Consider the following 16,530-nt stretch of genomic DNA (forward strand, 5'->3'; position numbering starts at 1 on the left):
ACTTCCAAAAGTCTTCTTCAGACTTGTTCTTCCTTATGCCTTTCCTACTTTTGATACCATCTGTTTCTTCTGTAAAATCTTGTTCTCCTTGTACTTTCACAATGACACCTTCCTGAGCTTTATCTCCTGGTTTTATGGCCTCCTTTCCTTGTGGATTGTCTTTTTACTTTTGCAGACCTCAGGAGTTGATACGCTTTTCAATTTTCTGCAGACCTTTTCTTATGTATTCTATCTCACCTGTTCACACAACTTCAGTTGCTCCTTTGTGCCAATGCGCCTTGCAAAAGTCCACTTTCTTGCCTGACTTCCCTTTACCCAGCCCAAATGTCAGACGTTGTCTATGACCTTTTCTTTTGAATGTCTCATTCTAAATACAAATTCAACAGGATTTTTTTTCTGCTCTTCTTCTGTATAAGTTTCCAGTGAAATCAGCCCTATCAGCCAATGGGAAGAGCAGACTTTGTCCTAAGACTTTAATATAAGAAAAAGGCAAAAACACATGCCTGAGAAGTTTGGCAGTCTCTAAGAAGTGTTGTGACAGTCAGCAACTCTCATATGGCTTGTTTGGTTTGGTTTGTTTTTTTTAAGTTAATTTACCATCCTCCTCCCCAACCCCTGCACCCCTTTTAATTGTAATGTTCTTAGAGGCCTCAACTTATCAATATCAGTAATTTACTTAAAACAATACGTGTTTCTCCCACCTGTAAGTTTATTGTAGAAATAGACTCTGCTTTCCATCTGCTTAATAATACCTATAATCATTTACTGTTCTGAAAAGATTTTTTAATCAAATTGATGGTCTTTTTTTTAGAAACACAATGATTACTTCAGAAACTGTTTCTTAAACAGTTTTATGGGAGATTTATTTTAGCATCCTAACTTACGATCAGTTACTTTTTGGAAAACTGGTTAAGAGTCCCATTGTCCTTTTGGGGGAAAACTGATTCAACTGAAAATACCAGACTCCAAATCTGGACTCCAATATGGTATGGTTGGGTCAGTGTTTTTTCATTTCTGCGTATGAACTTTCCATAATACACTTGGACACATGCTGGAAGTTAGTGAGATCACAAGAATCCAGGTAGCTAAATAAGAAATTAAATTAGTCTGCGACTACTTTTAGATCTCTACTCTGTATGCAAATATGTAATAATCTGGGTTATATAGATACTGTTATAATCACTACTAAAATTCACCTCTTGAATTTGACTTACTCCAAAAAGTTTCCTTTAGCCTTCATTGTTAATCTATTTGTTGGGTTTTTTTCTTTGAGAAAATTTTTAGGTCTTTGTTTGAAAAGAATTTTCTTAGGACAGATTTTCTCAACTTTATTCCAGCATTATTATAAAAATGTGTGCAATAGATAGTAAGCACAGAATCACACAACAGTTGAGGTAGGAAGGCATCTCTGGAGTTTGTCTACTCCAGCACCCCCTACTCAAAACAAGGCCAGCTAGAACAGGTTGCCCAGGACCATGTCCAGATACGTGCTGAATATCATGAAGGATGGAGACTCCATAACTTCTCTGGGCAGCCTGTTCCAGTGTGCGCTCACAAAGTAAAATAGCTTTTTGTTATATTTAAACAGAATTTCATGTATTCAGTTTTTGTGCCCATTGCCTTTTGTCCTTTCACTGGGCACCACTGAGAAGATTCTGGCTTTGTCTTCTTTACCTCGCCCTGTCACGGATTTATACGTACTGATCAGATCCCCCACTGAGGCTTCTCTGCTCCAGGCTGAACAGTCCCAGCGCTCTCAGCCTCTCCTCCTATGTAAGACGCTTCAAACACCTAATCATATTTGCGGCCCTTTACTGAATTTGCTAGTATGTCCGTGTTTCTCTTGTACTGAGGAGCCCAGATCTGGACCCAGCACTGCAGATGTGTCTCACCAGTGTAGTAGGGGGGAAGGATCACCTCCCTCAATCTGCTGTCAGAGCTCTTCCCAATGCAGACTGCATTGCTCTTGCCCTCCTTTGCTCCAAGGGCACATTGCTGGGCTCGTGTTAAACTTGGTGTCTACCAGGGCCTTCGGGTCCTTGCCTGGCAATCTGCTTGCCAGCTGTTCGGCCCCCAGCCTGTCCTAGTGCATGGATTTATCCCTCCCAGGTGCAGGACTTTGCACCTTCCTTTGTTGAACTCTGTGAGGTTCCTAATGGCTCATTTCTCCAGCCTGCAGAGGTCCCTCTGAACCTTCTTGCAGCACAAACGCCCGATGTAACAACTCCTCGCTCCCAGATTGTATCATCTACAAACTTGCCGAGAGTGCGCTCTTTCCCATTTTCTAGGTCATTAATGAAGAAGTTAAACAATATTTGCCATAGTATCAATCCCCTAGTCATAATGCTGTTAGGCATAATGCAGCTGGACTTCATGCTGCAGATCACAACCCTCTGAGCCTAGCAGTTCAGCCAGTTGTCAGTCCATGTCACCACTTCCACACTTGTTCGTTGGTCATCATCTTCTCCCCATCTTGTTCCTTGTTTGAAGGCCTCCTTGCCAGGTTTGCCTGCCTGTTGGCAAAGATGATTTACCCTAGTAATAATGTGAACTAAAAGCTGGACTACACCTTTTCTAGCTTCTTATTAATCCTAGCTTTTTCTAGCTTCTTATTAATCCTTATCTCTACACGAATTTCTAAGAAAACAGATTTATTTTGATTATGCATCATTTATTGGAGGGAGGGGTTGTTCTTTTCAGTGTGCCAGAAGTGAAATACCATGTGCCAAACATTTTGCATTCCAGATCTTTATTTTAAAAAGTCTGTTGGAGGCAGGGATAGGCCCTTCTTCTAAGAAATACTGCAATGTGCACTTTGATTTATTCTGCATAATTACTGTCTCAGCTACTTTGTGATTGCTCAGGCTACAGCAGTAGCCTTTTTCAGCCTTTAGCAGCCCTATTCAGGGCACAGCTTTTCATTTTAAAGCTCCTTACACCTGTCAGGAGGCAGGACATTGAGAGGGGGATGAACAGTCACCTAGATGTACAGTATTCAAAGCAGATAAAATTATCTCAGGATGCATGGGTCACCATGCAGTTCTGTTGATGGAGGAGGTGGGATAGAAGCAGAAGCACAGTTTTACTCCAACTTTCCCACTGCCCAAAGGAAGAATGTATTGGGGAAGCCTTTATTCTGCAATGACTCAGTTACATCTTCTCTAGGAGGACTTTGCTCCTGGCTGACCATCAAACTAGGAAGGGTCTGTGTCTCTTCTGCCCTCAGTAAAGAGAAACTGCTTTCCCCTGGTCAGTGCATGATAGTGTAACCACTAAGGGGACAAAAGTATAGCTGCCTTTCTACTCCCTGTTCCTGCAGATACACGTGAGCACATAGATGGGCCCCCCTCTCCGATTTCCACCTTCTTAGGCAAGCAAATAAATTGTATTTGAGCCTTGAACCTTTAGAAGATGTATCAATCTTTACGGCCATTGCTTTAGCTTTTTACCAAGTCTTAAATGCGAGTGGCAGTTCCATTCCAGCAACTCTCAGAGAGGCACAGCAAATGTTCTGGAGGTGAGGGCGAAGAGTCCTTTGTGGTGTATGTGGAGTGAAAATGAAAAAAAGAAAAGCAAACTCTGATTCTTGAGCAAATGCATCAAAGCAGTCTGCCTTCTGAGATATCCTAGAAGGGTGAGAGAATATATGCATTTGCAACCAAATAATTCATTAACTCACCAGTTCCTAGATAAACTCATGCAATCACCTCTAGATTTTCCTTAGAAACCAAGTTATCTGTTTATGGAGGGGGGGAAAGTTATTTGTTTGGATTTTTTTGTTTTGTTTTGTTTTTCATTTTGGTGCCTTTCTGTTTGTTGGACTAAGTTGATGGCAGACTTAGTGGAAAATTTCTTCAGATTTTCCTTTTAGAGTTTGCTAGCTCAACCATGCAGGACGGACGACAGAAAGCATGGAAGAAACAGGGAATATGTTTAGTATGTGCATTGCCAATTAGAAGAGCTCTTCAGAGTTGTGTGTGTGGTAGGTGTTTTGCTGAGGGTTTTTTGAGGAGGTACAGGGTTTGCAAACTTATGTACATAAATGTCTTATTTCTATGGAAAAAATCTGAAGAGGAAGAAATGTCTTTAAAGACAGGCCTAGACGCAGCCTGGTGTCTTACATCTTATTAATTAAGAGACCATGAGGACTGAATGCATATTGCATATGTACTTTGTGTTCAGAAACACAAATAAGGGGACTTGGACCATTTGCAGAATTCACCTGTAATTGCAATTATACTGAATGTAGTTCATGCTCTAGCTCCTCAGAGCAACTCTGAGGTCCTGTAAAGACTCAGCAAATAAGACCTATTAGAGGTGAGTTTTGCCTAGCTCTAGCAAAGATGATTTTACAACTGCCAACCATCCATCCTAACTTGTATAATTAAGGTTGTAAAACAGTTTTGGTTTATGACCAGTCACTTTCATAGCCTGAAAATCTCATTCCTTGAGAGATAATCAGAGATATTTTCTGGGTGTTTCAATGACCACATGAAACGTATACACAGACGTTATAGGTTTTTGAACCTTATATGTCTTTTCTCTTTAAACTAAATTTTTTTAAAAAGCTATTTCCCCCCCTGTTTTAACTCTAGACAAATTGCGCTGACCACAAGACATTTTTATAGGTGGCTGATCTGGTTCTGAATTGTAGATAAATATAGTAAGAAAGCAAGTCTCCATTTTCAAAAGATTTGCTTTCATTACAAGATGGAAATTATTCAGGTGTATATATTCTTATTTTCACTTAAGTGAAAGGTTATACTTTATCATCAACTTCTGTGTAAATCTTTTTTTAATTAATTTGTGCAAAGATCAATGATTGTGAAATTACGATGAACTCAGATTACAAATGGTCTTTCTCAAATATTCTGGAGGACAAATTATCAGTAAATAAAGTATGTGATTGAAATAATGGAATTAAAGGAAGAAAGAAAACCTTTAGGTCCAGTGAGATTATGTCCTTAAATACTACATCTTTGCACATAAGACAGACATTAACACTTGCTGAAGTCAATGAAAGTTTCTCAGTGACTTATATAATTGGAAATATTTAAGGTCTAGGGTTTTCTTAAAAATATTTCAACTATTCTCTGTATTATTACAGTTATGGTTTTGTTCATAATGATAAATGAACATATCACTTTGCCTTGAGCTATCATTCACTGTGGGAAATACAACCTATTCTAAGAAAAAAAAGTCACATCAAAAAACAGCTGAAAGAATAAGTAATGACCCAGCTGTAAATTCAACACTACGTTTTGTTCTACATATGACTACTCACCTCAGTTAAATCAACAGACATATTTCACACTTGGTGACATAATAAAAATGAAAGTTTTCTCCCTTGTGTGATGACTCTTTCTAATTGTGTAGTAATAAGCTGGTAAATAAACTCTTTTTATGCAATTATGAAATAGTTATTTTTAAGTTGCAATATTCTACTTCATTATAAGAGATTTTGTAAATTTTTAGGTAAAACCTGGTGGAATTAATAAATGGACAAATAGTCTATTCACCTTCAGAGTTCTTCTGCTGAATCTTAGTCTATTAGAAGTAGTTGAAGAAAGATGTATCTGCTTGGATTTTTTTTTTCCAATTCTGAATTTTATGAGATAGGCCCAAACACTGGCATCTAAAAAAGAAGATTTATTTGTTTGTTTAGGAGTGTACACCCATCCACCACCAAAATGGAGGTGGAGAAAGATCCCTTCTTATGGTCTTTGTGTGTCTTTTCCCCCCTACCTTTTTTTTCTTAATGATGGAAGAATCAGCAGCCCAAAATGTGATTAAGATTTCTTGTCTCATAAGCATACCACTGTTTAAAGGTCTTTCTGATCCATTAAACAGTAATAGTAATGTATACTATTGTATCTTTTCTCTGCCTGTTGAAAGCTGAATTTTCCTTGAAGGCATAATATTAAAATGATGAAAATCATACCATTGATTCTGTGTAAAACTGGTCCCTTTAAAAAATATTCTGTAATAATGTTTACAGTTTTTCAGCTGGTATGTGCGTTAAGTAGATCTTCTTGTTGAATCAGTTAATCAGTTAACAGAATAAAGAAGCGGCTAGAGGCTAGCCTGGATCCACCATACAGCTAATTGTTCTGTGAATATTTGGTTGTTGTTGACAGAAAGAATGTGTCATGCAACCAACAGACCTCCTGCAGCCTATTGCCCATGGTAGCGCTTTTATTCTGTCATTAATTCCAAAGCAGTCTTTTATCAGTTTTCTCTTTATTGACAACTGCTGGTGTGCTGTTCTCTAGAGAATAATACCTGAAAGTTAGCTAAAGGTTTTAAAAAGCCTAGAAAAATTCATACCAGCCTTCCACACAATCTGTTTTTGAAGTTTTTTTTCATGTTAGTTCAGAATCCTTTTGAATTGCTTTACCCCAATTGTCTCCTTCAGAATTTACTTGGGTTTTGGGTTTTTTTGAGGACTGCCTATGAAATGTGTTTTGTGTTGATGATACTGGATATGATTAAGTATCACTGTGTTTCCTGTAGACATCATTGTATTTATTTTATGGCACGTGGGTATCTATGCGAAGATCACACTTTCTGCTGTAGTTGTCCTTTATGATACAAGTGCCTGTACTCAGCACTGGTGAGGCTGCACCTCGAACCCTGTGTTCAGTTTTGGGCCCCTCACTACAAGAAGGACATTGAGGTGCTGGAGCGTGTCCAGAGAAGGGCGACAAAGCTGGTGAGGGGTCTGGAGCACAAGTCTTATGAGGAGCAGCTGAGGGAACTGGGGTTGTTCAGTCTGGAGAAGAGGAGGCTGAAGGGAGACCTTATCGCTCTCTACAACTACCTGAAAGGGGGTTGCAGAGAGGTGGGTGTTGGCCTCTTCTCCCAAGTGACTAGTGATAGGACAAGAGGAAATGGCCTCAAGTTGCGCCAGGGGAGGTTTAGACTGGATATTAGGAAGAATTTCTTCACTGAAAGGGTTGTCAAACAGGCTGCCCAGGGAGGTGGTGGAGTCACCATCCCTGGAGGTATTTAGAAGATGTGTGGATGAGGTACTTAGGGGACATGGTTTAGTGGTGGACTTGGTAGTGTTAGGTTTATGGTTGGACTTGATGATCTTACAGGTCTTTTCCAACCTAAATGATTCCATGATTCTATTCTATGATTCTGAGTGATGAGGGTTTCTCAAGACTTGTATTAAAAGGACAAAGAACCTTGATTGCACTTCTTACAGGAAGCCTTTTATAGGTAGAATTGTAAGATTAATAAATGATTGAGAAATTATTTAATAAATGGTTCATTGAACCCAGGATCAAAAAGGAACAGTTCAGTGCTCATAAGATATCCCAGGTAACAACATCTCACTGTGCTATTGGGCCAAGTGGCTGGGTTATGACACCCTAGAGAAATAAACAGGAAAGTTAATGGGGGAGGTTTATTTCCCTGACTGATTTCAGGACACAGCAGTAGCAATATGCAGCTCGCTCTGTGTTTTGAGGAGGGAAGGTTCCAACCAGCAGTAGTTTGAAGTCATAGTGTTAGCCCGGTTACTACCCCTTTTCACAGCATTCCAGCATGTACAAGGATCTCTTCAAGTCTGTCCATATCTGGATGCTTCTTAGCAATGAATAAAGTCCATTTGTCCTGTTCTACCTTTTTTTGTTGTTCAAAAGGAAATCTAGTTCATACATTCAGAAGGGTATTATGTCTATGATAAATTTTCTTAGATGGGAGCTGGCATTACCTGCTGTTTCATCTCATGATTAACTTTAGCTTTATAAACAATGAAATAAATAAAAATATCCTTAGCTGCTCTGCCAACTTACCCAGTCCTCTGAGTAAAATGTTAATAGAATAAAAATTTTATTTATTTATTCCTCATATTTGCTTCTGGACCTCAAGAGAGCCAAGAAGTCGTCATCTCATTATTTTATGTAAACCTATTTAGAAAAGTATAGACGGCACTATTAAATAAACATAAAAAAATATAATTTTTCCAGATAGCAGGCTGATTTTTCCAGATAGGGTTGACTGTCCATGTAAATCCTTAGCCATCTGATTGTGGCTCACTGGTTTTCTTCAGAATTCTTCCTTGCAAAGTGTTTAAAGATAGCTGTATCTATACTATCTTTTCTATTTTTGCCTGTGTGGGCAGTCAGGTTTACTGCATGTTATGACTTAAGATGGTCATACTTATAACTGTTTGAAGAGGATACTCAATGTGTCTGAATCAATCTTACCCTAAGCCTAATAGCCCCACCTAGCAAGCAAACAGGACAACAGTAGCAATCAGGTAGCTGGGGTGGGAATATAACCTTAAGCATGGAGCTAATGGGGTTGTGAAGATGTAAAAAAGCAGCAAATGGTTATGGTCTTGTCCCTAGTGATGAACTCTATCTTTTTAATGGCTACTGTACTCAAAGGAGTGAAAGAAATTGCAGAAATACTGCCAAGAGGTCCAAGTCTGCTTTCAGGGTAACTCTGTCCCATTTGTTTCTTGGTAGAACTACTTTCTGTGAATAAAGTTACTCAGGTGTGCATGTGTTTCCAGGACTAAACTCTCAGACAATTTTTACCTCGCTCCTCTTTACTTAATTCATATACTGCAAGTATATAGTGTTCTGGGTTAAATTTGAGAGGTGCTGGTTGCTTTTATTCATTCTCCAACTTTATGATTGCTTAGGATCTCTTGGATTTTCCTGCGTAATATGAATGAAATGCTAGATACTAATTTTCTCTTTCATGTCCATGCAGATTTGTATAGAAAACTTTCTGTGGTTATGATCCATGATCAGACTGGGAGACAATTCTGTAAAAGAGCAGGTTGGGCATTTAACTGCTCCAGAGGGAAATCTAGGTAGTGGTTTTAATTAATGCGTATTCTGTTGTGATAATGCATAGCCTGAGGAAAAACTGAAGGCAGTTCTAAGGGATACAAATTAATGCTGTGAAAAATGAGGAAAAATACCAAGGCTGAGATATTTTTTGTCAATAATGTACAAACTTTCTGGCCAGAGCAGGTTAGCTTATTTCAGTATTTGGAAAGAGATGTATTTCATGGTCTCTCTCATGCCACAGCTTGTCTGCTGTGGAGTGAGCATAATGCTTCTGGGTCACATCAGAGTTACTCAGTGTAGACAGCTTGAGTCCACTGCACAGGAAGGTTATGGTGGTTCTGCTTGTATGTGATGGATTTACCTTCCAAGGAAGCGCCTATACCTCTGCAATTACAGCCAAACCTGGGGCTGGAGGCCTAGAACAAGAGCAGGGTGGTATTCAGGTGCAGCCTGCTCGTGCCTGTGGAAGAGTTCCTGGGCCATGAGCCGCTTCCTGTCACCCTCTCATCTGTCCTGTGAAGGAAGGTCCCTGGGAGCTGGCAGGCTGCAATGGGCTCCCTTGACCATGTGTTGAGCACTCCTCTTCCAGGTCCGGCTCTGCCTCAGGAAGAAATTGTGATATCTTTTATTTGCTACCACCTGAACTTCATGACTGAAAGAACAGTATGAGTCTTATCTCCCATTTGATGATTAAACACTTTATTTTACATTTCAAGGATTTAAATGTATTATACTTTATCTGGGGAATGAGAACATGATAAACCATAAAGTATTCTGGACTATATCCAATACTAGGCTCTGACTACTCTGATGTCCTTTGAAGGAGAGCAGACATAGATTTGGTTTTAATTTGGTCAGTAAGGCTGAATTTACAGTTCTTTTGCATTGCTAGGGCAGCATATACCTAGTAGAGCTTATCAGAAGTTGAGTTGTCGGGTTTTATTTTTCTGATTTATACCTAAGGAATAGACTATTTTCTTTTCCAAAGGGGCAAGAAAAGAGTTAAGCTTCCACTTTTCATTAAGTGGAAGATGGATGCCTCATGTTCTTGTAAAAACACAAACAGAAAAGTCAACAGTTACAAAGGTGTTTGTGTCTGATTGTGGGTTTTTTTTACTGCAATCTTCCCTTACAAAATTGTAAGAAGTCTTCAGTTGTTATGAGACTAGTGTTAAGATTGGCAAAGAGGTGTTGTTGTTAGTTTCTTTTCTCAGAAAAGAATTCTGAGATTGCCATGTGTGATGGTTGTGGCGATATACCTAATCTCATCTGAAAGAAAAAACAACACAGAAGGACAGCAAGAAGAGTTAAAAAACGTATTACCACTTTTCTGATCAAAGAAACAGGGAATTAAGACTAAAATGGAAAGCACCCTTTTTAAGGGCTATTTTTCACCATCACACCGGAAGGGGTGTGTAGAAGCGCCAGGAGATAGAGCCCCAAATCTGAGCTTTTAGAATAATGATTTCTCACAGTATCTGGGGAGATGAGAGGAACTTTTGATTTTAAGCACCGGGTAAAAATGAAGCAGCTGTATTTAAAGTGACTTTCTGCTTATGGTTGGATTTACCATTGTATCTTTTTGCTGAAATCAGCCATGGAAAGACAAAACCAAGTCTGTCAGGTATCTAAAAATTTTAAGAATAAGAAAGAAACAGCTGGGTATTTGTAAAAAATAAACTGTCTCCTTCAGAATAGTAATCTGTAAACTGAGTGTGACAGGAAAAGAATGAAGGTTATCCTTAAAAAGACATTGGAGATCTAGGAGGGTAAAGAGAAGGCATTCAAGGTTGACCAGAGATAGAGAGCTTCACTTCCACACGGGAAGAGCCTTGTATTGCTGGGGATGCTGCAAATATTCAAAGAAACTCCACCTGAAGGCAGTACCAGCCTTCTGCAACACGGTTCAGCGTGGGTCTCGCAACACACCACCCAGGCTGTTATACCTACCATCTACCAGGATGAACTGTCTTGTGCTTTGTAGGCTAAGGACATGGAGGGGTATTAGATATGAGACATCGTGAGGATGAAGTCTTTAGCTAAAGAGTCCTGCACCATTGCTGGCCAGAATCTTCTGTGGGTATTTGACCACTTTCTCAGCCTGCCTCATAGCAGGGCTGAAGCGTATTTTACCAACTACTTTGGGAGGCAATAGAGAAAACTGAACGGCCTCACCCAACATAGCAGTTTAGGTTTAGAAAGGGAAGAAAGAGAGGCCTGTAAATAGTTTTACAGAGAATTTCAAAGTCATATGAAAAAACCAGATTACTACAGCTACTCAATACTAAAATGGAGACCCAATTCAATAGACTTAAGTTAGTTTTTACTCAGAGAAGCAGATAGACACTCTGTTCTCACCCAGAATTTACATACACTTCTGAAATATAGTTTGAGTTTTAAACTTTCATCTCTCAATCATCAAACCATTTAAAAAAACCACGTTCATTTAGTTGAGTATTTTCTGAAATAGTCCCTTCTGTTTTATCTTTCTTTGTTGTAACTGGCACCTGTATGCATTATAGCTCTTTAAATCACCTGCAGGTACCCAAGTTGGAGATGGGGAAGTATGGGGCTTCTCCATTTGCCTCTGCCAGGTTTCCAGTAGCTACTTGATTTTGCAGTTCAATGTTTTTTCCTTCCTTTTTTTTTTTTTCCTTTCTTTTTTTTCCCCCCCTTCTCCTCCTTACTGACACATAAAACATCCTTAACTGGAGAGGGCTTTTGCATTAATTACGTCATTCTTCACTGAGAAGTTTGGAAAGTTTAGCTTCCTAAACTTTTTTGTTATGTATGGTTTTGTGCTGTTGAGCCAAAAATACATCAGTCTTCTATAATTCAAATCTTTCTTGCTTTTCTAGTCAGGTTTCAAGATGTAGTTATTTTGCTTGTTGTTAATTTCTAGCTGTGCTAATTGGGTTTTGGGTTCCCCCTCCCTTAATTTATATGCATTGAATTGAATTTAATTAAATCTGTTTGACAGACAGCTTCTTCCTTTATTCCCATAATTCTTTTCTTCTTAATCCCGACACATCACAAAATGTCTGCTTTCATTTACCCTGGCATCAATTCACTGTAATTCCATCAGAGTTACTGGAGTTACTTTGAATTTACTGCTGTATAAGCAAGGACGTAATTTGATCCCATGATTGACAATTACAGGCATTTGAATGGAGGGAAAAGCCACAAACCTTTCCAAAAGAGTGTTCAGTCTTACTCTTAATGGATTTCATGTCACTAAGGGATGTGTCAAGTGATTATGGCAGTGACCACGTGGTGGGAAAAGAAATCTAAACATGTGAATATAAGAATTGGATATTACTAATGAGCAAGCTTGCAAATCAGCATATTCTGACATAATGGAAGCCTAGTACAAGTCAGATTCGTGTTTTTTTTTTTTTAAAGTACGCCACAAGAGAATTTTTTTTCTTTCCCTGAAATAAAACAGAGAATAGGAACACCTTAAGGACATTTTAATGGTTACTCCTAGCCACGCTTGCCTCTGGTCAGTAATCACTATTTCATTTTCTGAAACAGTAAAGAGTACATTTTTCTTATCTATGAAATAATATGTTGCAATTAATTGCTTCTGAGTTGCGTGAAGGCATTTGATAATTAAAAGTTTACAGTGACTTCTATTTACCCTTCAGGAGAGACATTTTGTTTTCTTAACTACAAAAGATTAAGCAAAACTAAAAAAAAAGGTGTCTATAATCTTTACATCTAGCCCTATTTCTACCAAAGTCTAAAATGTCAGTAGTTCAGCTCCCAAAGGTTAAAGTGGCATTTCCTGATGTTTAATGGGCTCTCACTTCTGTTATGCAGAAAAATGGAAAGGAAGAGGAAGAGCAGGGTCACATTTTGAGTCAGCACGAAGACGGAGTAGAGCTGTCCTTTATCATATCTCTGGGCATCTACAAAGAAGAGAGAAGAACAAACTAAAAATTAACAATGTAAGTGTAATTCTTCTCTTTTTCAAAAATGTACTTGTTGTACTGTCATTTTTTTTTTAAAAAAAAGTGCTGTAAAAGTTCAGTTGGGTACCTGAGAATTGTCTTCTTCATAATTTTACGGTAACAAAAGGAGTAAAGTGCAGTTCTGCCTACTATGGTATTTGTTACATTTCATATAGCAAGACAGTGCATTTAGCCATACCATCAACAAACATTTACTTAACCCCAGAAAAGCCACATTATAAAACTTCTCAGAACTTAATTTTAGGTTCCAATTTACCTTACTGTCACAATTATTTCATTTCAATAATTACTATTTGCCAAAAAAATAATGAAGAAACTCAAGGTATTACTCTAGCTGAAAATCTCTATGCTATGTAAGCTCCAGAAGGTCACACTTCATTTAGGCAGCTTTTCATGTGAATGTCTCCAACTGTGTGCAGAGTAAATTTATTTTTTTCATTTCCTAATTGAAGTAATAACGTTTCTTTCTTTAAATGACTTTTGTGTTCCCTCAGTAACAATAAGTAAGTTCATAAACACCCTCTGAATGTTGCAAAAACCAAATCAAACAATAGGCAAATCCAAGAATATAGCAACAGAAAGACTTCTAAGGAAATACGCTCAGGAGAAAGAATAACTCTCCTGCTCTATGGAACTATGTTTCAGGAGAAAGGTTAATGCAGAGGAAAACTAGAGATGCATATGAAATCAGTACATACATATAAAATTTTGCTAGAATACTATCTCAAAGCCTGTTTCAACAATGAGAACCTATAGTTATTAGAAGCAGGGGTAGAAAAAGAAACAGTTTTTCTTAAAATCTCAGAACAGTATTTAGTTTCTTGTTTTGTATATCGTTAGTATCAAAAAGCTAAAATCTTTGATAGAGCCACAAGAAGAAAAATGGTGGTCTTTTTTTTTTTTTTTTTTTAATGGTTAGGGAGAGGATGGAACAGAGACAATGGAAAAAGTAGCCAAAGGATATAGATCATGAACACCCTGAAAAGATGATCTGCCACCAGACACATTCCTTTTATTGGTTACCAAAATTAAACAACCGTGCAGATTCATCCTCTTAGACATTATTATGTTAGAAATTAAAAGCAGAAAAAACTTGGTATAGATTAAGGACATGAAAATACACAGCTGGTATATGCCTCAAAGGGCATACAGTCCCTTCCATTAAATGTTAAAAGAAAAGGTTAAAGAGCTAAAAATGTTAAAAAATGTTAACTGTTGAAAAAGTGTAAAAATTAAAAAGAATAAAAATCTGCAAAATATGACCAGGTCTTCCAGTGATATTTTCATAGCACAGTAATATTTTTTAGGAACATGACTTTTAATTAGCTTTTGGTGACTTTCCTGTACTGTCAAAATCGTAGTGCAGATGATATTATACTGGTTTAAAACATTTGTTGTCTAATTTACTACCTTTAGTGCATAGATTTTTAGAGCTAAGAATTGGAGATCATAAGAGGAACATTTTCTTCCCTGTGATTAAAAATGAGCTGATGCTAACAACAGTGAGAATTCAGGCCCTCAATTTCATGAACAAGAACAAGAATGGAGAAGGCAAGGACAGCAGTATTTCAAAAGAAGCACACAAAAAGAAATGCTGTGACAGGCAAGGCAGATGTAATTAAGCCTGCGGTCATGTAGTTGTTGTCTTTTTATATTCATAGTGAATAACTTCAAGATCAGAAGTAATCTTAGCTTGCTGAATACACAATATTGTTTTGTGAGACTCTTCATTACTGGAACAGCATTAACCAGGGGCACAATGACAGTGATCAAGAATTTTGCTAGTAAATAGTACAAGACAGTTCATGTAGCACATGCTGCTTTTCAGGAGGGTAGGTGTTATTGTTAAAACTCTGAAGGATGAAAGCTAAGAATTTATAAAACTGGTGCATGAGACTGAAGTCTGTTGCAAAGACCTTTGCTGGTTAAATGACAGAGACTCGAGACACATGACGAAGGTAGGTATAGTCTAATGGTGAAGGTAGTCAGTTCTGGAGCTGTATTACAGTGGGTCTACATTACTATTTTGGTTTAGATCAGGAGTGCAGTTTTAAAGAGAATCAAAAAATTATTCCTGCTAATTGTGCTTTGGTTCATAGCAACCTCGTGCACATACACTGGATTCCCTCAGATAAAACTGAACCAAGAGAGGTGCTCCAACTACTTATAGCTGTTCAGTCCACAGGGCCAGGCTAGAGTTAGTCTGAAACAACCTCCTCACAGCTCTAAAATCTGTATAGGAAGGATGTTTTCTCTTCAGCACCATCTATTTCTTTCTATGTGTTTATTCCTATTTGCAGTACTATGTCCTCATGTATACAAAGCTTTAGCCTATCTGTCCAGAAGAAAAATATTGCTCTTCAGTCGGAATTCACCCAACAGAGGAAGAAACAGTTTGCCAGATTCAGTCCCCTCCTCAGTCTATTTAATTTGTTCCTTATTAATACTCTTCCTGCCCCAACATTCACAAAAGTTATTCCATCAACAGAACCATCTCTCTAAATAAGTGAGGACTACATTAGAAAAATATTAGCATTAGTTCTTGCCTGCATATGAGTGTGTCATATTTCTTTATGCTTTTTTTAAAAAAAATGGCTGCATTCTAAGAAATGTGTCTGTATTATCAAAATATTGTTTTGCCTCATTTCATTTTTTTCTCTCTTTTTCAGAATGTTTTTGTAGATAAACCAGCATTTCCAGAATACAAAGTTTCAGATGCAAAAAAATCCAAATTCATATTGTTGCATTTTAGCACTTTTAAAGCTGGCTGGGACTGGCTTATTTTACTGGCAACGTTTTATGTTGCTGTGACTGTACCTTACAATGTTTGCTTTATTGGCCATGATGAGCTGTCTACAACTCGAAGCACAACTGTCAGTGACATTGCAGTGGAAATTCTTTTTATTATCGGTAAGATATGTTTGGGGTTTGTTTGGGATAACTTTTTTGACATTTAAGGTTTTCGCAGAATGTATAATATAGAAGAGGAAATAATCACTGCTTTGATTTTAAAGAAAATCAATTTTAGCTGTGTAGTTTGAGATTTTATCTGAACTTTAGATCACCTTTTTTTTTTTTTCTTTTTTACTTTAAATTGATTCAGGTAGTCCTGTTTTACTCAAAAGGGACCTTTAACCTTAAGGAAGGTTGAAAACCATTGTTTTACCCTGTGGATACCTAAAACCTTCCCAATGTAGGGGTGTGGTTGGAAATTACTATAGTGTTGTTCATAATATACTCTTTTTTTAAATTACCTTTCGCAAACACTTAGAGTCATGGACCACAAGCTGAAAATCACTAGATTTTAAAAACTAATGACATTAGATTAAAACCGATATTGCAATAATGCAAATGTTCAATATCAATATGCTATACTGACAACAGGGATAGAATTTAAGAGGCAGAGGTTGCAGCTTGTCATCTGGTCTGTTCTCTAAACTTTTTATTTCCATGATCCATTTAATTCTTATACCTTTATAGAATTAAAAAGAAGACAAGGTCATGTCTAATAGTGGTCTTGTAGCAAAGGAATTTCTTTTTTGTATTATCTTTTTTCATTTCTTTGTGATTATAGAAAGGAATGCTTGATTAGAGTCATACAGATTTTTCCCCAAGTTTTTATTGTTATAATACCATTCAGTGCTGTCACAGTGACAAATCATAGCTCAGATCTGTTAATAATATGCAGGTGGAGAAGCTATTATTTTAAAGAAATAAACAAAGTTGAGTATGTCTTTCTTGAA

The 16,530-nt window shown here is 37.6% G+C and overlaps 1 protein-coding gene across 1 annotated transcript in view; it reads left to right on the forward strand.

The window, feature by feature from the left end:
- Positions 1–16,530, forward strand: part of KCNH8 (potassium voltage-gated channel subfamily H member 8) — a 192,883-nt gene that overhangs the window by 76,560 nt on the left and 99,793 nt on the right. The window contains exons 4-5 of the mRNA XM_059818632.1: positions 12,636–12,763; positions 15,457–15,697. Of these exons, the coding sequence (XP_059674615.1) occupies positions 12,636–12,763; positions 15,457–15,697 (369 nt within the window). The remainder of the gene's footprint in view (positions 1–12,635; positions 12,764–15,456; positions 15,698–16,530) is intronic.

The sequence above is a fragment of the Gavia stellata genome, chromosome 6 (genome assembly GCF_030936135.1).
Source record: "Gavia stellata isolate bGavSte3 chromosome 6, bGavSte3.hap2, whole genome shotgun sequence".
Lineage (NCBI taxonomy): Eukaryota > Metazoa > Chordata > Aves > Gaviiformes > Gaviidae > Gavia > Gavia stellata.